The sequence below is a fragment of the Barbus barbus genome (genome assembly GCF_936440315.1).
Source record: "Barbus barbus genome assembly, chromosome: 36".
Taxonomy (NCBI): domain Eukaryota; kingdom Metazoa; phylum Chordata; class Actinopteri; order Cypriniformes; family Cyprinidae; genus Barbus; species Barbus barbus.
In genome coordinates this window covers 20729085-20755097 of record NC_136714.1, presented here as the reverse complement: position 1 = coordinate 20755097, position 26013 = coordinate 20729085, and the positions used below count along the sequence as shown (strand labels likewise).

Below are 26013 nucleotides of genomic sequence, written 5' to 3'. Positions count from 1 at the left end.
CTGGAATTCTGCTGTGTGTGAACGCAGAAGGAAAATTACCGGTATGAGCACGTACGAGTTCAGAACACGCTGACGTAAGACATCTACGGGCCAATCATAACATTCTGACACAGATGACGCATTCACTCCACACTTTCCCATGTAGAAAAAACCTGCATACTCGCCAGGACGGCCATTTTTGCATAATTTTGTGTGTATTTGGCCACTTAAGTTCAACAACAAACTACGTACAATAACTCAATATGATACTCGCTAATAGGCGGCTTTGGATGTGACTGTGAGCGCTCAGCCTTGAAACAGCATCTGGAGCGCGCGAGTGACAATTGGCTTAAAAAGACTTGCAAATTATACATTTTTGTGACGATGCAACAATGACCCGAATAAGCAAGTTACAATTTTGTCAACTGTCCCGAAATGCAAGCGAAAGTCTTGGATCGGCGTACAGCAGCTTGTTGCAGACGAGATGCGCTGATGTGAACCCGCTGTGAGAGAGTGAAAGAGAGAAGACGCAGTCCAGCTGAATCACTCACACTGTTTTCAAATGACTGATTTAATCTGCTAGTTTGTGTGGATTTATTTACTCATATAACCTACTTGCTATCTTGAATAAATGTTTGCAGGAATTTCCCTCATTATAAACTTGAAAGCTGCGGGGATGACTAAAACTATGTAATATACACACAATTCCCCACTAAATTCTGGACATGATTAATTATAACTAAAATTAGAAATAAAATGTCATTACTTTTTAGTATTTTTTTTCCCCCAGGCCTGGAAATTGCTGTTTTCAAAATGTAATAAAAGCAACTGATGTATGCTGTTAATCACTTAAGCTGCATTACCTCTCCCTCCTCTAATCACATGCCGGATCTATCACCCCGCTTTGTTCCGGGACCTCAAAATTTTCAAATTAAGCACTGGTTTGTAGTCGTCTATTACGATGTCTCTGGGACAAAAGCAACTGCATGAATGCAAAAGTTTGAAACAAAAATTAAACCATCAACAAAAAGACTGACTGCATATTTCCCTCCATGTTTACAAATACAAGCGCAGTCATTGGAGGTTAATGATGTCACAGAATTTACCAGTATTTTAGAATGGATGTGTGAATGGTGCTTTTCCGGAAAAAAGACGGAATGTCGTTGCCTGTGTGAACAGCGCATTTTTGAATTTACCGGTAAAGTTGTTCTGATAAGTTTACAGCAATTTACTGGTATTACTGTATGAAAGGGGCTAATGATAACTATGCAATTTTTTTACTATGCCCCTGTACAGACCCGAACATAAGGACACACCTATTATTTGACACACGGTATAGACTGGAGATTTAACTAAATCCTTAAGTAAAGCCATTTGAGGAAAAACAAACACCTGGAGGAGAAATGCAAAGACTGAAAACAGAGAGGAGAAGCTGTGAGATTACAGCACAAATATGACCCTGGACCACAAAACCAGTCATAAGTAGCACGGTTATATTTGTAGCAATCGGCAAAAATACACTGGGTCAAAATTATAGATTTTTCTTTTATGTCAAAAATCATTAGGATATTAAGATCACATTCCATCAAGATATTTTGTAAATTTCCTACCGTAAATTTTTGATTAGTAATTAGTAGAACTTCATTTGGACAACTTTAAAGACGATTTTCTCAATATTTAGTTTCTTTGCCACCTCAGATTCCAGATTTTCAAATAGTTGTATCTCAGATAAAAAATATCCTATCCTAACAAACCATACAGGCTTATTTATTCAGTTTTCAGATTATGTATAAATCTCAATTTCAAAAAAATTACCCTTATGACTGGTTTTGTGGTCCAGGGTCACACATAATTTTCAAGTGAAGCTGAAACCCTTCTGCATCCTGCTGTGGAGAGGCAGAGAAAAGGAACATGTACCAGGCCTGCAGCCACCCACTATATCAAATGCCAGTCAAAACTGCCTTTCTCATGGCCTGGGATCATTGTGCTTCCAAAAAAGAAACGTGTCAAAGGATATCACAGGAAGACGTTACTGTACTTTTCTATTTATTAAATGTTTCCACAGTTTTCACTAAGAGTGCTCTTTCTACTGAGTGTCATAACCGTCTGGATTTGCAGTTGGAAACATACGGCTGGCAACAGGCAAGAGAGATGTGAAGCATAGAGATGATAAAAGAACACAATAGGTGAAAAGTACAGTCAAAGAGAGCAGAAAAAAATACAGAGCGAGAGAGCGAAACATACCCAGAGGGCTTCAATTGATAGAGGAAAGGCTGGGACAAGCTGTTACCTTCCTGCAACAGTTTGAAAATCCACACTGTGCATCACTGATCAACACGCAGTGAGGAAAACAAAAATATGGGGTAATACAACTACAAAAGAAAAGTTTGTCAAGACATATGTTGGCTAGACAAAGCCTTACTCTTAGGTTTGGGGGGGGGGGTCAAAAGACTTGAAAATTTAACATTTGAAGGCCTTAAGGAATGAGAAAACAACAGAATGAACGATAGAACGATAGATAGAACGATAGAACGATAGATAGGCTGCGTTTACACTTGGTATTAACATGCGATCACCACGATCCGATCAAGCAGATGGGATCAGTCAGTCAATCAGAACATGACGCGTTTACACTTGGCAACATCAGCTGACTTCTCTATCTGGATAACCGATCGGATCTGTTTCTCCCGTGCAATATTTAAATACGTCTGCAGAGAATACATTCCGATCAGAAGCATGTTTACACTTGTCTTTTCAATGTGTATGTGGACAACATCTAGATACAGGTCCCATGTTAATGCCAAGTGTAAACACAGCCATAGATAGATAGATAAATAAATAGAACATCAGACAGAATGACAGATGGATAGAATGACAGACAGAATGACAAATTGATATGATTGAACAACAGACAGAATGATTGAATGACTGATAGAATGTCAGGCAGAATGATAGAACGATACTGACAGTATGACAGAACAACAGACAAAAATAATACAATGATAGACTGTCACAACACAGAGGAAGACATTACGACATAAGAACGACAGAGAATGGTAGAACTACCAATAGAACAACAGACAAAAATGATAGAATGACTGGATGACTGACAGATTGATAGCTAGATAGTATATACCTTTAGCGCTCCGATTCATTGTTTTGTTTTTTTGTCTTGTTGTTGTTGTTTTCAAGAGTGTATAATTTAAAAAAATTGGGAAAATCAATCTCTTTAAAGACTTGTTCAAAAACATTGACTTGGTTATAAGTGAAACGTCTTTTAAACACATTCACAAGCATTTTAATAACCTTCAAAGAGTGCGCAAGACCTGCTGTTGTCTGTCTGTGGAACAAGAGACATTGGCACACGTTCAAATGGTACTCCATTATGAATCTCTTTGACTCTGGCACAAACAAAGCAAGGCCAGGTCCCTACCACTTTGAAGCCACTCATTGTCTTGCTGCATCCAAAACACATGAAAGACAGCAGAATTGAACATGACTCTTTGAAGTCACCACTTTGTGTTCCTGGATAAGCGGCCTCAGCCCTGATCGGAGTCCTGAATATTCTGAGTGGGATAAAGAACCAAGAACAAGCACAGACTATGCCATGAGCTCAACCAGCTCAGCCTCAACCTGCAGGGAAGAGTTGACATCAATGCGGTCAGATGTGAGACAGACAGAGATAACATGGAAACATCCTCTATACCAGGCCCTGGAGCTGTAAAACAAGCTAATTAAAGAAGCCAAACAATAATCGTTAAGGCAAAGGTAGCTAATAGTACTAGCGCTCTTCTTGAGCCTTGGGTGCTGTCAGGACGATTAATGGCATTTTTTAAATGACTTCCACAAAGACATAACAGTGGTGTTAAAGGTCAGGTGAGGTCAACCGCAGCTTTGGTTGTTACTTACTGGCTGAATGTTCAACCGCCTGTGACCACAGAAAGGGGTAGGTGGGCTTGTAACCATGGTAACAAGCTGAGGCAAAGCATCCACTGTAGATCCTGGAGTACCAGGTTTCTGAAATGAACTAGAACTGAACTAGAGAGGAACCTATTTGACTTGAGGGTTCGTTTGGATTGGCTCAAATGAACTTGTGTTGACCAATGAGGAGTTTGCCATAGGCGTAACATTCCATCAAGCGTAACATTCTGTCTATTCAGAGCAAGGTAAATCAAAGTGCTAACGTGCATTCCAATAGAAAGCAGATGTAATTTTTTTTTCTCAATCTCTTTCTCATTATATTGCATTGATTCTTTTTTTAATTTGCATGCATATCTTTTCCTACAGTTTAAGTACTGAAGAAACAATTTGTATAAATGAGCACAAAAATAGAGAGAAATTTGATATAGCTGGGACTCTATCATGTTTGCCTCAGTTTGAATCACAATCGAATTACATTATTGTGATAATACATTGTATCAAATTGATGTATATTGATAATACATAAATTATATATAAAAAATTGCAATACAAAGTCCTAATTTGGGGGCTTTCTGCCACTATTATTGAAAAAGAAAGTAGAGAAAAGACAGGAAATTAGTGAGAAATGGGATCGGGAGGTATACGGATTGATTCAAACCTGTATGACCCATATGAGCAACAAAATGCTACACTTCTAATGCTGGGGGTACTACATAGGGATCCTATGTAAAGAGGTGACCAAACTTCAAAATAAATAATGTTTTTGTGTTTCACCTAGGCCCTATATAAAATAAAAGCAAAGCAAAATCTAAACTAAACTAAATCATCAAACAAAACTAAAACAAAAAAAACAAAACATGGTGCAAAACAAACCAAAACAAAACTAAAACACAAAACAAAACTAAAACAAAGCAAAAACAAAAACAAACAGCAGACCATTTGTAGTTGTGATTTAGATCAGTTTAGTTTTTTTTGCTTTATTTCCATCAGAAGGATCATCTTCATCTTCCTCCCTTCTCTGCTTTTCTCGCTTTGTTCCTGCTGGACATTGTACTATTGATCTGAACCTCAGAGTGGGGAGGGGAGGAGATATATTCTCCTATTAGAGGCTTTTGCTGTGTGATGGCTGTAGATTAAAGGTCTGGGCCCGGTTGCATGAAAACCCTTAAGATAAGAAAACCCTTAATTATAAAGGTTAAGGGTACCCTTAGTGAAACATGGGTTGCAAGAAAAAAACCTAAGGGCTTACTTAAGGGAAGTTAAGGCTGTCACTTAAGTATTTCCCTTAATTGCTTAAGTGTTCCCTTAAGTTCTGTTATGCGTTGCAACAAAGTCCTTAGTAACAGTTTCACCTTAAAAAATTAAGGGACCAAAATAGCTCCCTTAAGTCATCTTTTACTCTAGCACGATGGCTGATTTCATGTTCATAGAAGAGGAGCAATTTTTAATGATCGAAATAATCCATTGGAGACTATGAATGATGCGCAGTTATTGAGAGAATATAGGTTTGATCGTCAGTCAATCCTTCATCTCACCGCAACGCTTGAGCCACCAACACCAAACCCGACGAAATCGTGCACTCCCAGCACTGCTTCAAGTTTTGATTGCTTTAAGGTGTTTCGCTTGCGGTACTTGTCATTGGCGACGTTTTCAGAGTACACAAATCCACTGTCTGCAGAGCTGTCCATCGAGTGGCCTTAGCCCTGTGTCGCCGAATTGACACGTATGTCAAATTTCCTTCCAGAGATGAGCAGGACGTATTAGCGGTGCGTTTTTTTGCAGTTGCTGGTTTCCCACGCGTTTGCGGAGTGATAGATGGAACACATGTGCGAATTCAAGCCCCACACCTATATGAAGATCAATTTGTCAAAAAAATAATATTTTGTAAAAAAATAAAAAATATTTTATAGCTGTATTTGTAAGGTTATTTTTGCGGTCCGTTATGTTTATAGTGCGATATGGAAGAGTAACTATGGCAACCGCAGCTCGCGTTGCCGTGCGCTGCCAGAAACTACAGTGAAACGCTTAATATAAACACTTAGGTAAGGGTGACGGTTAAGACGTTTGTTGCAACTCTCTTAAGGAAATCCCTTGCCTCAGGGATCTTTTCCCCTTCAGGGATACCCTTACTTAAGGGTTTTCATGCAACCGGGCCCTGCTGCTGCCCAGAGCAACACCGTTACACCGGCCTATTCATTAAACAACTGAATATTGAGTTAAGTCAGGGTTAGGGCAACTCAGGCTGACACTTACTGAGAAATGGAGCAGAGAGGAGAGAAAAGGTATGGGCAAACATCACATCCTTTATTCTTCTGATGTGGAAACCACCGCACACACACCCATGCCCCATATACATGCACTCTAGTGTCAAATAACTGATATTACTTGATCTATAAAATCTATAGTGTGCTGTATTATATGATCTCTGTCTGTCAAATTCACAGCAAGCTCTGAAACACTGTGCTTATTCCAAACCTAATGAAGCAACTCTGTAATTCAGCACGCTCCATGTCTCAACACAAACCTGCCTCTACGGACAGGAAGGTAACTAACTTGACCAGAATCAATATCAGGATGTATTACTAAAAGAAATTGGAAAAAATATTGATGACTTATTTTGCACTACACAGATTTTTGTCCAAACAAATGCTCTCCGGAATGATGTACAAGCCCTTTAACAAAACATAAAATACACAAAAGTCTCAAGTTCAAATCCCAAAGAAATGTAATTCACTAAGAAATGGAGCACATTCACAATTGTATGCCAGTTGTAGTGAAATTGACAGACATGGCCTTTCAATATCTCTGGCGTCTGCATTTTTCCCATTTGTCCAAACGGACTCATTTTTAACTAAGCTCAGGAAATGTCTCTCTTTTTAAAAAGCTTCTTACAGACCCTTACGGTGATGTCCTCTCCATCACTTCTGCCAAGGCAGCGTCTCATGGCTCTGTATGTTGCCCATTAAAAATATCATCCATAGAGTGATGACTGTGTTTCCAGTAGGAGCTAAACAATCATTTTGTATGAATCTAAAAAGACAGCAAAGACACTCCATTGAGATTTCACCTTCAGCCATATGGGATTAATATCCTGCCATGATTCAAAACTGAAAATAAAGTTCTGAAAGGTTGAAACTGAGTGTTCGAACACTCAAAATCTTACAAAAAAAAGTTTTGCAAGATCGAAAAATAAGTTTTGCAAGCTTGCAAAATGTAAAAAAAAATTAAAATATCTCTGCAAACATTATGTTGTTTTTGAGATTTCCTTCTTCAGAACTGCAAAAAAAAATTACGATGTTGCGCAAACAATTTTTCAGAGTTTCAAATTTGTCAGTGTTCTCCCACTGTATTAGTTTGTTTTCCAGGTTTGAAACCTTGTAAATGGTGATCTGAAAACTGGTGTGCGAATGTGTGAAAAAAAGTTGTGAAACTCTGAAAACTGAGGTTCGAAAGGGCGAAACTTATTGCATTACATTACATTTGCACTCCTATTGCAGACTATTTTTTCAGAGCTGAGTTTACAACACCCACTTTGCGGAGATACGCCCACACAGTTGCGAGCTTGCGACTCACGTGATTTGTGGCAGCGTTGTCACGCAGCTCTGCTCTGAAACTCTGAAACTCAGACTGAGCGAAAATGAAGCTTCGCAACCTTGCAACTTAAACAAAAAAAGCCTGGAGGGAGGGCCTTCTGCTCTTGGCCAATGCTTTGCTGTCTGCTGACGTACAGTCCAATCACAAGTCATATTTACTGGAAAGGTGGGATTGACCGACTGCTCCGCCAATGACGAAAGCGCAGAGGATACGCAAACAGGATGCACGGCTGTCTGGCCACATGGCGGTCCCGTCTAGAGCTGCAAGATCCGCGTCCATGGCTGGGAGTGGGACTGGGAGAGAGGTGAAAAACTTGTTAACGGTCCGTGTACATTTTGATAGTTTGTTTTCCAATTTGAAACGAAATAAGCAGAAACGAGAAAACAGCACCTTTATTCGTTTTTTCGTTTTTTTTAAAAAAACGAAAAAACGAGATTTCGGCTTGATTTTTCGTTTTTTTAGTTCAGAGGCATAAAACGAATAAATGACTTCCAAATTCGTTTCCACATGTGGGCGGTCCTTAGACGCCCCCTTCCGCCGATTGGTCAAGCAAATCTGAGCATGTGACGTCATCAGTAGTCGCTCAGGTCTGTTCAACAAAATAATAGTCCTCTAACGTTACTATGGCTACCGATTCTTAAACTGTACAGGGCAGGTCCTGTTGGGCTTTCCTCTGTGCAACTTTACGCGTTTCACAGAAATCTTTACATCAGAAATATTAAATATTAGTCTGCCACCAGCCCGTTTTATTTAGCTGTGCAGAGTTAAATCTGTGTGGTGAAGCTGCGCTAGACAGCGCCGAGCGAGAGAGGATCACTGACCAGTGTTCAGTCAGCAGACAGAACTTGGGTACCTATGATGGTGAAATAAATTTTTACTGAAAATGACCCGCGAGTATGATTGACAGGACGATAGCGGAGGCAATTAAAAGCACAATATAACTTCTGTTAACAAAAACATAATTTTTTTTTTAATATAAGTGGCTTTGTCTTTGTTTTAATCAAATAATTGTGAACCACAAACCGAGCCTTCGTTTTAAAGGGCGATTTCCAAATATATTTTATTTATTTGTTATAATATGGGTATTTTATGTCACCCGTCTTTTTAGTTTGATTATAGTAGGCTATACGGGAGGTTTTTATTGTACTATTTTACTGTTGTTTTTTAATTAACAATATATCATAACTTATAAAGATCAAAATCTACAGAAGAGATTAACAAATAACATTGGTGTTGTCATAAGTTAACTAATCAATGGGAAAATTTCCTCACCGGCACAACCCTATTCTTAATGTTGGCTACATGTTACAGATTTAATGTTGAGCACATAATGTTAAAGGCTTCTTAAATACCATTACACTCGGTTGAAGAGTCAAGAAGGATGTGTTAATTTACTGTAGATTTCAATCTGTCATTAGTTGGTGACCCGGTGTAATTATAATAGCATAAATAAAAACAAATACACGTAATAGGCCTTGTATGCCAATAGGCAAAACACATCTGCTTTTCCTCTAGATCACTTTACTATGGAAGCCTATGGAAGCCCGTTTCCGCCAATGAATAAAAAATAAAACAAGGTAATTGCGACTTTTTATCTCACTATTCGGACTTTTTTTCTCGCAATTCTGACTTTATAACTCGCAATTCTGAGATATAAACTCGCAATTCTGACTTTATAACTCGCAATTCTGAGATATAAACTCGCAATTCTGACTTTATAACTCGCAATTCTGAGATATAAACTCGCAATTCTGACTTTATAACTCGCAATTCTGAGATATAAACTCGCAATTCTGACTTTATAACTCGCAATTCTGAGATATAAACTCGCAATTCTGACTTTATAACTCGCAATTCTGACTTTATAACTTGCAATTCTGAGATATAAACTCGCAATTCTGACTTTATAACTCGCAATTCTGACTTTATAACTCGCAATTCTGAGATATAAACTCGCAATTCTGACTTTATAACTCGCAATTCTGACTTTATAACTCGCAATTCTGATATAAACTCGCAATTCTGACTTTATAACTCGAAAATTCTGACTTTATAACTCGCAATTCTGAGATATAAACTCACAATTCTGACTTTATAACTCGCAATTCTGAGATATAAATTCGCAATTCTGACTTTATAACTCGCAATTCTGAGATATAAACTCGCAATTCTGACTTTTTTTCTCAAAATTCTGATTTTTTTTCTCACAATTGCGAGTTTATATCTCACAACTCTGACTTTCTCGCACCATAGCAAACCACTCTCCGTGTAAGGCTTTGCAGTACTTTGTTCAATTTGCTATATTTGAACTATATATTGAACTAGATGAATGTTGCGTCCGAATATGATTTTTGAACAAACATAAAAATTACTCCTTATTCTTTATTTCTGTGTTTTGCGCTCACGGTTTGGACAGTACCATTACCGCCGGGCTTTCAGACACAACATTCTTCATTTCTTTATAGTTCTGAGTTTGAGGCAGCTTCTATCACGTTATTTTAATAACAGCTGTCAAGTAAAGCGCGTATTATTGTAACACGAGAGTGGATATATATGAATGCACGCAGGTGGATTTCCTTCACTCTCGCATAAAGCGCGCTTTCATCTCTATGTTCTTGCTATAGAATTATCTTATCTCCTGTATTTAATGTTGTAAGATATCGACCAAGCAAGACATCCCCAATGAAAATTATAAATAAATGATAAATAAATGAAAATTATTTAGTCAATTATATATGAAGAATTCAGATGCAAAAGCGTAAATGCCATCTGCAATTTTCTTCTAAAATTAGTATTTTTCGTTTATATTCAGTTATTTTACTTTAATGACAATAAAAAGAACCTGTACCTGAGAAAAATGCTCATTTTAGAAGAACATTTCAGATGGCACTTAGAGGCTTTTGCATCTGAACTCTTCAGACTACAGGCCTATAATATTATCGTTGCTATAGACAATAATAATATAAGTTGGTCTCGTTCTGGTTGCAGTTCTGGCTGTAGACTATAGTGTAAAATCTTAGAAGCATATTCAGGAAAACGTTTATGAAAATGTCCAAACACAGGAAGCCTATATTCCAGATAAATGCAATCTAATTCAGGGGTGCAAAATTCAGTTGCTTGAGGACCACAGCCCTGCAGAATTTAGTTCCAACCCTGCTCAAAAACACTGTTTTTTATTTTTTTTATTCAGATTTATAGCTGAACCGTGTGTATTTGGGTTGATGCTAAACTTTGCAGTAGCTATAAATGAAGTATGAATGAAGTATTATGCTCTCGAAGGACAGTTGGATTCTGCTGTACCAGCACATAAAGGGATTTCTGGAAATAAAGCTGCCGATGAGCTATCAATAATAGTGTTACAATAATACGTTTTTGACTTGACAGCTGTTATTAAAATAACGCGATAGAAGCTGCCTCAAACTCAGAACTATAAAGAAATTAAGAATGTTGTGTCTGAAAGCCCGGCGGTAATGGTAGGCTACTGTCCAACCGCGTCCAAAAGCCTTACACGGAGAGTGGTTTGCTATGGTGCGAGAAAGTCAGAGTTGTGAGATATAAACTCGCAATTGTGAGAAAAAAAGTCAGAATTGCAAGTTTATATCTCAGAATTGCGAGTTATAAAGTCAGAATTGCGAGTTATAAAGTCAGAATTGCGAGTTTATATCTCAGAATTGCGAGTTATAAAGTCAGAATTGCGAGTTTATATCTCAGAATTGCGAGTTATAAAGTCAGAATTGCGAGTTTATATCTCAGAATTGCGAGTTATAAAGTCAGAATTGCGAGTTTATATCTCAGAATTGCGAGTTATAAAGTCAGAATTGCGAGTTATAAAGTCAGAATTGCGAGTTATAAAGTCAGAATTGCGAGTTATAAAGTCAGAATTGCGAGTTTATATCTCAGAATTGCGAGTTATAAAGTCAGAATTGCGAGTTATAAAGTCAGAATTGCGAGTTATAAAGTCAGAATTGCGAGTTTATATCTCAGAATTGCGAGTTATAAAGTCAGAATTGCGAGTTTATATCTCAGAATTGCGAGTTATAAAGTCAGAATTGCGAGTTTATATCTCAGAATTGCGAGTTATAAAGTCAGAATTGCGAGTTTATATCTCAGAATTGCGAGTTATAAAGTCAGAATTGCGAATTATAAAGTCAGAATTGCGAGTTTATATCTCAGAATTGCGAGTTATAAAGTCAGAATTGCGAGTTTATATCTCAGAATTGCGAGTTATAAAGTCAGAATTGCGAGTTTATATCTCAGAATTGCGAGTTATAAAGTCAGAATTGCGAATTATAAAGTCAGAATTGCGAGTTTATATCTCAGAATTGCGAGTTATAAAGTCAGAATTGCGAGTTTATATCTCAGAATTGCGAGTTATAAAGTCAGAATTGCGAATTATAAAGTCAGAATTGCGAGTTTATATCTCAGAATTGCGAGTTATAAAGTCAGAATTGCGAGTTTATATCTCAGAATTGCGAGTTATAAAGTCAGAATTGCGAGTTTATATCTCAGAATTGCGAGTTATAAAGTCAGAATTGCGAGTTATAAAGTCAGAATTGCGAGTTATAAAGTCAGAATTGCGAGTTTATATCTCAGAATTGCGAGTTATAAAGTCAGAATTGCGAGTTTATATCTCAGAATTGCGAGTTATAAAGTCAGAATTGCGAATTATAAAGTCAGAATTGCGAGTTTATATCTCAGAATTGCGAGTTATAAAGTCAGAATTGCGAATTATAAAGTCAGAATTGCGAGTTTATATCTCAGAATTGCGAGTTATAAAGTCAGAATTGCGAGTTTATATCTCAGAATTGCGAGTTATAAAGTCAGAATTGCGAGTTTATATCTCAGAATTGCGAGTTATAAAGTCAGAATTGCGAGTTATAAAGTCAGAATTGCGAGTTATAAAGTCAGAATTGCGAGTTTATATCTCAGAATTGCGAGTTATAAAATCAGAATTGCGAGTTTATATCTCAGAATTGCGAGTTATAAAGTCAGAATTGCGAGTTTATATCTCAGAATTGCGAGTTATAAAGTCAGAATTGCGAGTTTATATCTCAGAATTGCGAGTTATAAAGTCAGAATTGCGAGTTATAAAGTCAGAATTGCGAGTTTATATCTCAGAATTGCGAGTTATAAAGTCAGAATTGCGAGTTTATATCTCAGAATTGCGAGTTATAAAGTCAGAATTGCGAGTTATAAAGTCAGAATTGCGAGTTTATATCTCAGAATTGCGAGTTATAAAGTCAGAATTGCGAGTTTATATCTCAGAATTGCGAGTTATAAAGTCAGAATTGCGAATTATAAAGTCAGAATTGCGAGTTTATATCTCAGAATTGCAAGTTATAAAGTCAGAATTGCGAGTTTATATCTCAGAATTGCGAGTTATAAAGTCAGAATTGCGAATTATAAAGTCAGAATTGCGAGTTTATATCTCAGAATTGCGAGTTATAAAGTCAGAATTGCGAGTTTATATCTCAGAATTGCGAGTTATAAAGTCAGAATTGCGAGTTTATATCTCAGAATTGCGAGTTATAAAGTCAGAATTGCGAGTTATAAAGTCAGAATTGCGAGTTATAAAGTCAGAATTGCGAGTTTATATCTCAGAATTGCGAGTTATAAAGTCAGAATTGCGAGTTTATATCTCAGAATTGCGAGTTATAAAGTCAGAATTGCGAATTATAAAGTCAGAATTGCGAGTTTATATCTCAGAATTGCGAGTTATAAAGTCAGAATTGCGAATTATAAAGTCAGAATTGCGAGTTTATATCTCAGAATTGCGAGTTATAAAGTCAGAATTGCGAGTTTATATCTCAGAATTGCGAGTTATAAAGTCAGAATTGCGAGTTTATATCTCAGAATTGCGAGTTATAAAGTCAGAATTGCGAGTTATAAAGTCAGAATTGCGAGTTATAAAGTCAGAATTGCGAGTTTATATCTCAGAATTGCGAGTTATAAAATCAGAATTGCGAGTTTATATCTCAGAATTGCGAGTTATAAAGTCAGAATTGCGAGTTTATATCTCAGAATTGCGAGTTATAAAGTCAGAATAGCGAGTTTATATCTCAGAATTGCGAGTTATAAAGTCAGAATTGCGAGTTATAAAGTCAGAATTGCGAGTTTATATCTCAGAATTGCGAGTTATAAAGTCAGAATTGCGAGTTTATATCTCAGAATTGCGAGTTATAAAGTCAGAATTGCGAGTTTATATCTCAGAATTGCGAGTTATAAAGTCAGAATTGCGAGTTTATATCTCAGAATTGCGAGTTATAAAGTCAGAATTGCGAGTTATAAAGTCAGAATTGCGAATTATAAAGTCAGAATTGCGAGTTTATATCTCAGAATTGCGAGTTATAAAGTCAGAATTGCGAGTTTATATCTCAGAATTGCGAGTTATAAAGTCAGAATTGCGAGTTATAAAGTCAGAATTGCGAGTTTATATCTCAGAATTGCGAGTTATAAAATCAGAATTGCGAGTTTATATCTCAGAATTGCGAGTTATAAAGTCAGAATTGCGAGTTATAAAGTCAGAATTGCGAGTTTATATCTCAGAATTGCGAGTTATAAAGTCAGAATTGCGAGTTTATATCTCAGAATTGCGAGTTATAAAGTCAGAATTGCGAGTTTATATCTCAGAATTGCGAGTTATAAAGTCAGAATTGCGAGTTTATATCTCAGAATTGCGAGTTATAAAGTCAGAATTGCGAGTTTATATCTCAGAATTGCGAGTTATAAAGTCAGAATTGCGAGAAAAAAAGTCCGAATTGTGAGATAAAAAGTCGCAATTACCTTGTTTTATTTTTTATTCATTGGCGGAAACGGGCTTCCATAGTAAAGTGATCTAGAGGAAAAGCAGATGTGTTTTGCCTATTGGCATACAAAGCCTATTACGTGTATTTGTTTTTATTTATGCTATTATAATTACACCGGGTCACCAACTAATGACAGATTGAAATCTACAGTAAATTAACACATCCTTCTTGACTCTTCAACCGAGTGTAATGGTATTTAAGAAGCCTTTAACATTATGTGCTCAACATTAAATCTGTAACATGTAGCCAACATTAAGAATAGGGTTGTGCCGGTGAGGAAATTTTCCCATTGATTAGTTAACTTATGACAACACCAATGTTATTTGTTAATCTCTTCTGTAGATTTTGATCTTTATAAGTTGTTATGATATATTGTTAATTAAAAAACAACAGGAAAATAGTACAATAAAAAACTCCCGTATAGCCTACTATAATCAAACTAATAAGACGGGTGACATAAAATACCCATATTATAACAAATAAATAAAATATATTTGGAAATCGCCCTTTAAAACGAAGCTCGGTTTGTGGTTCACAATTATTTGATTAAAACAAAGACAAAGCCACTTATATTAAAAAAAAAAATTATGTTTTTGTTAACAGAAGTTATATTGTGCTTTTAATTGCCTCCGCTATCGTCCTGTCAATCATACTCGCGGGTCATTTTCAGTAAAAATTTATTTCACCATCATAGGTACCCAAGTTCTGACTGCTGACTGAACACTGGTCAGTGATCCTCTCTCGCTCGGCGCTGTCTAGCGCAGCTTCACCACACAGATTTAACTCTGCACAGCTAAATAAAACGGGCTGGTGGCAGACTAATATTTAATATTTCTGATGTAAAGATTTCAGTGAAACGCGTAAAGTTGCACAGAGGAAAGCCCAACAGGACCTGCCCTGTACAGTTTAAGAATCGGTAGCCATAGTAACGTTAGAGGACTATTATTTTGTTGAACAGACCTGAGCGACTACTGATGACGTCACATGCTCAGATTTGCTTAACCAATCGGCGGAAGGGGGCGTCTAAGGACCGCCCACATGTGGAAACGAATTTGGAAGTCATTTATTCGTTTTATGCCTCTGAACTAAAAAAACGAAAAATCAAGCCGAAATCTCGTTTTTTCGTTTTTTAAAAAAAAACGAAAAAACGAATAAAGGTGCCGTTTTCTCGTTTCTGCTTATTTCGTTTCAAATTGGAAAACAAACTATCAAAACGTACACGGACCGTTAACAAGTTTTTCACCTCTCTCCCAGTCCCACTCCCAGCCATGGACGCGGATCTTGCAGCTCTAGACGGGACCGCCATGTGGCCAGACAGCCGTGCATCCTGTTTGCGTATCCTCTGCGCTTTCGTCATTGGCGGAGCAGTCGGTCAATCCCACCTTTCCAGTAAATATGACTTGTGATTGGACTGTACGTCAGCAGACAGCAAAGCATTGGCCAAGAGCAGAAGGCCCTCCCTCCAGGCTTTTTTTGTTTAAGTTGCAAGGTTGTGAAGCTTCATTTTCGCTCAGTCTGAGTTTCAGAGTTTCAGAGCAGAGCTGCGTGACAACGCTGCCACAAATCACGTGAGTCGCAAGCTCGCAACTGTGTGGGCGTATCTCCGCAAAGTGGGTGTTGTAAACTCAGCTCTGAAAAAATAGTCTGCAATAGGAGTGCAAATGTAATGTAATGCAATAAGTTTCGCCCTTTCGAACCTCAGTTTTCAGAGTTTCAAAACTTTTTTTCACCTATTCGCACACCAGTTTTCAGATCACCATTTACAAGGTTTCAAATCTGGAAAACAAACTATTCACTGGGAGAACAGTGACAAATTCGAAACTCTGAAAAAAATATTGCACAACACCGTAAAAAAGAGGGTTGTACTTCTGAAGAAGGAAAACTCAAAAACAAAATTATGTTTGCAGAGATTTTATTTTATTTATCTCTTTGCAACCCTGCAAACCTCTGTTTTCAGAGTTTCACAACTTTTTTTCACACATTCGCACCCCAGTTTTCAGATCACCATTTACAAGGTTTCAAACCTGGAAAACAAACTAATACAGTGGGAGAACACTGACAAATTTGAAACTCTGAAAAATTGTTTGCGCAACATCGTAAAATTTTTTTGCAGTTCTGAAGAAGGAAATCTCAAAAACAACATAATGTTTGCAGAGATATTTAAAAAAAATTTTACATTTTGCAAGCTTGCAAAACTTATTTTTCGATCTTGCAAAACTTTTTTTTGTAAGATTTTGAGTGTTCGAACACTTAGTTTCAACCTTTCAGAACTTTATTTTCAGTTTTGAATCATGGCAGGATATTAATCCCATACAGCCAAGATATCTTTAAATTAATGAGCAGATAAAGTAGCCTACATGCGACCAGGACTATGTTCATTGCATGTGGAAAGACAATGAGACAAAGATACGGAAGACGGAAAGATGAAAGGATGAAATTACAAAAGTATTGTTATAGCCAAGACCCGATTGTTCAACTCTAACGTGAAGTCAGTACTGCTGTACGGGGCTGAAACCTGGAGGACAGCCAAAGTAACCAACAGAAAAATCCAGACATTCATCAATTCTCCACATTCGCTGGCCTGACACTATCAGTAACACCAACTTATGGGAAAGGACCGACCAACTTCCTGTTGAAGCAGAAATCTGGAAGAGAAGATGGGGTTGGATAGGGCACACACTTCGCAAACCAACAACAAACATCACCAGGCAGGCTCTCAGGTGGAATCCTCAAGGCAAGCGAAAGCGAGGCCGTCCAAGAACCACATGGCGACGTGACCTCGAAGCAGACGTTAAAAGGATGGGCTACACCTGGAATCAACTAGAAAGAATGGCCCAGGACAGAAATCTCTGGAGATCTACCTTTGGCGGCCCATACCCCGGGAGGGGTGGAGGGCATAACTAACTAACTATTGTTATAGTGGAAAAAGGTTCTTTAGATCATTAAATGTTCTTCACATTAAAGAAACCGTTATGAAAGTTTTTTGTGGAAACCCAAAATGTTTTTTTCTCTTTCTGTGAGTGTATATATAATATTTCATTAGTTTTTAGATTATAGTTAGATCAGCAGCATTAGGGCATCTTGCAGCACAAACATCTACTAACAACAAACAATACAGTGGCTTCCAGCCAGTGTTAATTTTGGCAGGCATTTTTGATTTAGTCTTAGTCTTTATCTTGAGACGAAAATGCTTAATAGTCTTAGTCACATTTTAGTCATTTGAGTCTTTCATAGTTTTAGTCTAGTTTTAATCGACGAAAAGTCATTGCATTTTTGTCAACTTTTAGTCATTACTTTTAGTCAAACTGCAGTTACCAACATTTATTTTGGTAGCTATTTTATTTAGTATTCTAACAAAAATAGTCATCAATACTTCTCTCTTTAGACCAAATCAATTAAGCTTAGTTATGAGAAATTTGAATCAAGGATTGAATTTGGAAAAACCATAACGGACTGTATTTCTGTGAGATGCTCTACACGATAGACATTTGGACTGCTGTGAGTGTATTTGAGCACTGAGAACTGATCACGCGCTGTATGAGAACTGAAGAAGTGGAGCGTGAGCGAGAGAGAGCACTTCTATCAGCGCGTTTCCGCCTATCGCACCTTCACTGACTTTAAGTTAATTGACAATGAATTGTGACTCCCGGGAAAAACGGGACGTCTGGTCACCCACTCCCTAACCCTTCGGGTGCTGAGGCCATTGTTTCAGATCGCTAGTTCGCGTTTTGGTAGGCTATCGGTCCACTTTGGCTGCCATGCAAACGCACCTTTTCCAATGACAGAGACGCACATTTTGAAAGACAAGACAGTTAACTTAGCCTATAGAGCTCCGGACCCCACGTGACCACCAGTGTTCGGGCCGCCATTTTGGCAGTAAAATGACAAGCGCCAGTGCCAGCGCCGAAGCTTTCAAGCCATCGGAGTACTCATCTCACTTTAATTCGCATGACATTGAGCTTTATATAAAAAAATTAAATAGGTTAAATACTACCGTAAATATAATATATTATATAAATATTATAAATAGAACATGTTGGTCTGTGCATCAGGTTTTTGTTCAGTTAAAAAGTTTCACCAAACCTGCCTTCACATGAAAAGGGTCCCAAAACAGTGGGTACGTCCCAGCTGCCGAAAAGTAATCAATGCCCAAAAAATTAAAAACCTTAGTGAGGAGACTGTGAAATGAGTTAATAGTAGTAGCTGATACTGTACTCTCTTATTTATGAATAAACAGTTGTTAAACCAATGTTGTTCTCTTCCCCATCATTAGTATTAAGTATCTGTAACAATCAAGGATATGAAACATGGGTAGGTCATTCATATCAAACACACCAGAACATATATCTGCTTGGGTGGAACTCAGTTAGAATGGGTGGATGTGCAGCTTGATCTGTAAACAGAATGTGATCGCATCAGAATAGCGAGTGATCAAAATGATAAAAAGTAATGTCACAACAAGGAAGCAAGAAGTGAGAGTAAAAAAGGTTTATTTCCTGGTTGAGCACATCTGTAGCCAGTCACATCAGTTCAATTTACTGTACATCCCATCACTGGAAGGGCACCACAGATTCAGACACATTTGTAAGTGCACAACGGCTGGGGGGTCCCATCTTTCAGTCTTGTTTTGCTTGCTTCTGGCTCTTTTAATGGCGCTGATCCACTTAGCTCGCCTCTCCGCATCTTTAGGAATGCGGTAAAACGACGTACCTTTCTTTTTCCCTCGTTTATTTGTGCAACCTGGTGCACAACAGTTATCGAGCATGTTTAGCCGCCTTCACCACAACAGTCTGCCAATCTGCCGAATGCTGCCAAAATGGCGGTGCGCACGGTTTCCTGTCATGTAACTACGTCATCCCCCGGAACTCTATAGGATGTATTTTGAATGTCCGGTAGTCCTCAAATAACATTTTAGTCCCGTCTCGTCTTGTTAATGTTTTAGCTCGTCAACGTCTCGTCTTAGTCATAGAAAAAAGGTTTGTTGATGAATATTTTTCGTCGTCGTCTTCGTCAACGAAATTAACACTGCTTCCAGCAATAAAAATCACTGTCAATGTGAACGTGGCTTTACAGCCAATGGTTTTAGAGCCATTATGATGCAACCACGTAAAACAGGGAGTGAAATCTGTAGTGTCTCACAGGAATAAGATCAGAGGAGCAGTGGGCGGCAGACGTGGAAGATCACGGTTGAAAAATATAAAAGAACAGAGCATGCCATTGTCTCAAGGCCTAAGCGGGTTGCCTGAGGACAGCATGGGCCAGACAGCTGTTGTCGAGGTAACAGTGGCCAATGGTAATAACAGCACAATGTCTGGGTATGGGAATGGCGATGCCATTTAAAATGAATATACTGAGGAAAAAATAATCTTGTTTTGCATAAAACAATGACTGTAAGACCAAGCAAAAGCCTCTGCCAACTGTTTATAATGCCTGTGGATATTACAAACATGCCAAAAAAGGGTAAGTGGTAGGGCTGCATGCTTAATCGAAAAAACTAAATCACAAAGGCTGCAATTTAATAAAATAAATATCTGTGCTGTGTGTTTTAGAGTGATTATTATTTAGCTCTATTTTGAAGTAAACGCTGCTCCACACAAACTCCATATCTGCATCTGCTCTGAGTTTGAGTCTAGGGCTGTCGCGATTCATCGATTATAGTCGACTATTCTATTTAAAAAAAATAATCGACCTCATTTTGCTCGCGTCGACTAACCGGCTAAATACCAGAAGTGGCGCATTTCACTGACAAGAATCCATAAAACACATTATTAGACTGTTTTCCAAGGCTGCATGATATATTAAACCAGGGGCGTAGATTACGCGGGGGACGTGTCCCCCCCACTTTTTATAAAAAGTAAAGTCGTCCCCCGCACTTTTTCATTGGACAGTTGTGTTCTCGACATGTTGAGGTTTTAATGGAGCAATGTATATAAATGCAGAATGATTTAAAATTCAAAAAGACAAGATAATTTATACATGACGTTTACGTTTCCATGGCAATCAGTCACTCAGTTTGTCACGTCACGACATGCCTAGGCTCGCGCCCGCGGTCCCGCGCTGTATCCATCATTCATTAGGTCGCGATGAGTTCAAAGCGACAAAAAAAAAACTCTTCAATCCTTTTTTACGAAGACGTCAAGCAGCGTAAGTTGGCATGTGGGATCCGAATAGTGTTGCACGGTGTTCAGTGACTCTGCCTATTGCTCTTGTTGAATAATTAGCCAGTTTTGATGTTCATTATATGGAGGGGAAAAAAGCTGCCTGGACAAACATGCACTTATTTATTTTCAGTGTATTTTTCCGTAACTCTTTTGTAACGTCTTTTATTTTAACAGGTATGTATGTTATCAGAACCCTTCAAATAAGAATAAAGATAATGTTGAACTGAGATTTTACAGCGTTTGCAGCATTGTGACATGTTTAACTCTAATGTTCAATTCTACATTATGTATTTCAATCAAGTATGCAAGCACTGATCTGATACAGGACCGATCTTCATTTAGGGGTGCTCTGTCATTATTGCACTAATTTGACGTTTTTATGTGTTGTCAAGAATGAACAAGAAACAGTCAGCCTAGGTTTGTTAGGACAGAATCAGGACGACACGCAAGAAAAACAAACTTCACAGATGAGAAGAACTGATTTTAACACCTGGCTGTTTTTACATTGTATAAAATCTATTAATACACAAGCGTTTGTAGGATTATATATGGACCAATCATAGAAAATAATTAGTCAAATATAGAAAAATAAAAAATAACATTAGTATGATGAACAACTTCTCAGCTATCATTAACTACAGTAGGTAATTATTAGCTTGCATATTGGTTGTTTATTAGTACTTAAGCACATATTAATTCTGTATTCTTCATGACCATATTCTGCATCCCATAATCCTAAATTTAACAACTACAACGACTACCTTACAAGCTATTAATAAGCAGTAAATGAAGAGTATATTGAAGTAAAAGTCATAGTTAATAGTGAATATGTGTTTATCATTCTAAAGTGTTAAAAACATAATTTAGGATACAAATGATTGGTTATTGTCCAGCAGTGTATTTAATGTGTTATTTTCTTCTGTATGTCACTATTCCCTGTATGTACATGTTTCAAACACTGCTTTATTTGCTATAGACAGACGCAGAACTGAATTCACAGTTGAGAGTGAATGAGGCAGAAAGTTTCAGTGAGGCTTCAGAGGTAAAGATTATTTACAGCATTGTCTATGATAAGATATTTCTTTTAACATAGACTAATCAGATAATGTATAATAGAACAGAACAGAATGAAGTGAAGTGACATACTGCCAAGTATGGTGACCCATACTCGGAATTCGTGCTCTGCATTTAACCCATCCAACGTGCACACACACAGCAGTGAACACACACACACACCGTGAACACACACCCGGAGCAGTGGGCAGCATTTATGCTGAGGCGCCCGGGGAGCAGTTGGGGGTTTGGTGTCTTGCTCAAGGGCACCTCAGTCGTGGTATTGAGGGCGGAGAGAGCGCTGTACATTCACTCCCCCCACCTACAATCCCTGCCGGCCCGAGACTCGAACCCACAACCTTTCGATTACAAGTCCGACTCTCTAACCATTAGGCCACGACTTCCCCTAATTTAAAACAGAATAAAGGAGTATGTGAATGTGCAAGTATCCATTACTGTGTGCCATGTACTGTACATACAACACTCACTAAATACAATCTGAAATATGTAAACAATAGTACCCTTATAAGGACATCTTTGTAACTTATACTCAAAAAGGTGCACATTAGTACCTTAGAATACCAATATGTACCGTAATGACTTTTGTAAAGTTTGACTTATATTTCACTGCTGGTTATCCTCTGTATAATGGTGTATGTGACGAATAAAAATCTTGAATCTAATGTACAACTATGAAACTTTTTGGGGTAAATAAGGTACAAAGATGTGCTTTTAAGGGTACTGTCCCAGTGACAAGCTGTTGTATTTCTTTCTTTCTTTTTCTTTTTTCTCTCTTTCCTTCTGTTTTATAATCATATATAATAATATAATCATAAAGCATATTAAGCAAAAAGGTATGATTAAAAATAAAACCTGTCAATTAGACAAGGGTTAACTGAAAAAACAAAACAGGTATAACTAGACGTTCCGTGCCCCCCCCCCCCCCCCCCCCCACTTTTGAAATGATGGCTACGCCCCTGTATTAAACCCATTTAAAAATCATAATTAAGCATAATTGTGAATTCACAAACGCTATGATTTAATTCAATAATTATATGCGATGCAGATCTAACACAGTATATGCGCTTTAATTATTTCCATGCGTGTAGGTTAAGCACGTGCATCACACAGCGGCTCCGTTCACAATAGCTCCACAGAAACTGTTATCAGTTACATGTGTGGAGCGTCTCAAACTCCATCTCTGACTGTTGTTGTGAGTTTGGGTTTATAATAAAGTTAATCTGGGAACGTGCCCATTTAATTCGATTTGTAAGGTAAATCATTTATAAACCTATGCAAACACAGGAGAATACATCGCGGTTTCAAAATAAAAGCTCAAACATTCACTCTTGAGTTTATACGTTTTAATGTCCACATATTCATTTAATTACAGTGGCTATAGCATTTCTATCCTAAAGAAATGGCCAAATATTAAAGACTAAGTGGACATTTGAATTAAATGGTGCTTGGTCAATATTAAATAAGGATTAGATCGCGCAGTAATGTGTAAAAACAATCGTCAGGCCGTCGGCGCCCCCTGCAGGCCTTTGTTGTAATGCGTAATGTACATTAGCTCTATTGTTTATAATTCATAATGTATTTTAACAGTTTTGTTTTTGTATTTCTTGATTTTGATACTTTATTTGAACTAATTATTATTGCATCATTGCTATTATATATGTATTTTTAGAAATTGTAAAAGCTGTTGTTCACCTTGCATCTACTTTTATTACCACAAAAAAAATTATTATAGTTATAGGGCCCTATGAAATCCGTTTTATTTCCAAATTCAGTTATTTCCATTTTCATTTTTCTATACTCTGTTTTAATTTTATTCATCAAAAAGGCTAATTAATTGATTTTATATTAAAAAAGCATTTATTTATTTAGAAATACTGCACATTTACAAAGTGTTTTTTGATTATAATTGTATTATTAGTAGACTAGAACACGTGGATATGTTGTCATTCTCACACTATAATACTGAACTTTGATTTCAGTGATTTGATGAGATGGACACTTGCTTCTTGCACTCTATGTTGTACTTTTGCTTTAAAAAAAGGATTTCATAGAAATTTGGATTTCATTTGGTTTTATAAAATATAGTTTAATAAAATATTCTTAAGTAAAATTGCTGATTTTTTGTGGGAAATTAAACGTTTAGATTAATTGATAAATTAGTTGATAGATTAATCTAAATAAAAATAGTAGTGGCAGCGCTATTTGAGTCTCTTTAATGTGCTTTTGGAAATGCAACATGTGCCAATCATCTTCCAATACTTGTAATGAGAAGTGCTTATGAACCAAAGAGATGCTTCTAAGGGGTCTTGAAATTCAGGTTTTAAATGATTTTATGTTTCCAAAGGTGCATTCATAATCTTAGTATGTTTATTTCATCAACAATGTCTATAATGTATGGCTATAATAAATAAATAGTTCTACCCTGAAATTAGCCCTCTGATTTGAACACTCTATTGGAAGGGGTGTGTTTGCTTTGAGATTGTAATGTAAACTCCCATCCTAATTTGGCTAGGGCCCAGTCAGCAAATCAGTACTGGACAAACACCTCATTAATATTCATAAGCCAGTCTGATAAGGGTTAAATGCATCTCACAAAGATTTAGATCTCCAACTAAAATCTTGATCCCCAAAACCCATCTATATCCATTCTATGCTGTCGCTTTCTTCTTCTCTTTCTTTTAAAAATGATAACATGTCTGTCATACTCCTCTACCTCCGTCTGTTTTTAATCCCTGCCCATCTTTGATTTATCTGTCAAGATCATTTTCAGAATGGCCATTATCTGCTCCATAAATACACAGTCTCTGAAAGTAATTGGAAGCTTGACAAACATAAACTGTGGACTGAAATGGACCACAATATAAAGAGCAGGTGTTGGGAGTTCAGACACCTGGAGAAAAACAATGCAATCGCACTACAGTTACAAATCTGACAGCAAAGCCTGGTCCCTTTTAAAGGGATAGATACCCAAAATGAAATTTTCATGCATAAAGACTCTTCAAAAATAATATTTTTGTGTGTTCCTTGCAAAATAAATGTAACAACATGTTGGTGAAATATTCACAGACTGACAGCAGCTTACATATAAAAATGTTGATACAAGCATTTTACATCGTGTCAGTCACTGAGTATTACACATGTGAGATGAGAACTGCTAATCGTCTCTGTGAAATTCATTTGCCACATTTAAACGTGTGCCTATCTTACAAGTCTATTATTATTGAGTGGAGACTTGAAACGTTTAATTTACTCTACTTCATCATCTTGGGCAGCACATAGATAGCAGCTCTGCATCGGTGATCTAGACAGCAGGAGAGAGATTGCGCCTCAGCAGTGCACTGGCTCATAGCACAGTTTCACACAGGTATGCAAGTTAAAACTTCCCTCTCGCCTCCTGAAGCACCTAGAAACACTGAACCATGAATATTTCAGCACTTAAAAACTGAATAATAAGCAAGCAAGTAAAAGTTGCAACTTTTACTTGCTGCATTTCATCACAAAATCCCCTGGATTTTATTCACTAACCAATAGCAATCCATCTTATCCAGACATTAAATGTGCTGAAATAGCACAAATACTGCATATAAATTTGGACTCATTATAGCTTGTACCTTATCCTCACAACTTAGCCCTTATGCCCAGTGCTATTAGCATTGAGCTCTTACCAAAACAGAAATTAGGTAATATTCTAGGTAAAATAACAGTTAAAATTCTGCTGGCATCCCATCTGATGTAAAGATAATGAAATCCTCCCATTTTACACAAGGTTTTAATTGCCTCACATATATACTTAATGTTTCAGAATGACCTTCCATAATACCCACATCCAAACAGACACTTCTATTCCATAAAACTACAGACATCTGCAAACAGCGTATGAAATCTGAGGCATGTAACTCAAACATCATTTGGAAAAGAAATCCTGCACGAATAGTGCTAAAGAGCTCCAATATCTGAAAACTCTCAATTTTTTTTTTAGGAGTAAGATCGGCCAGAGGGCAATGTTTACACAGATACAGAAGGGGACCAGACTAGAACACTTTGTAACAGGCACTTTCACAAAGACACAAATCCGATCCCTTACTTTCCCGAAGACATAGAACACACACATATACATGCATTTGAAACTGTTTCTGCCTCCCCAGCTGTGGACTCACCCTGTCAGAACGACCACAAAGTCCATTACGTTCCAGCCGTTGCGTAGGTAAGAGTCTTTGTGAAACACAAAGCCCAAGGCGATGATCTTAATGCCGGCCTCGAAACAGAATATTCCGATAAAGTAGGGCTCTGTGTCGTCCTGCAGGAAGAGAGAGCAAAAAGAAGGATAACTTGTATTTGTGCATTTGAAAGAAGAGAGCGTCTATTGATGCATGGAAGAAAGACAGAAAGCAGAATAGCGAAGATAGGTTGAAGCTTTTGACTTTTTTGCACAACACACATAAAATAGGTCAAGATGCATGGGTTTGTGCTGTGATGGG

At 37.3% G+C, this 26013-nt stretch overlaps 1 protein-coding gene across 1 annotated transcript in view; it reads right to left on the bottom strand.

The window, feature by feature from the left end:
- Positions 1 to 26013, bottom strand: part of LOC306855888 (putative voltage-dependent N-type calcium channel subunit alpha-1B) — a gene marked incomplete at both ends in the record, with an annotated part of 154338 nt that overhangs the window by 119000 nt on the left and 9325 nt on the right. The window contains one exon of the mRNA XM_079394825.1: positions 25693 to 25832. Coding sequence (XP_079250951.1) covers positions 25693 to 25832 — 140 coding nt within the window. The remainder of the gene's footprint in view (positions 1 to 25692; positions 25833 to 26013) is intronic.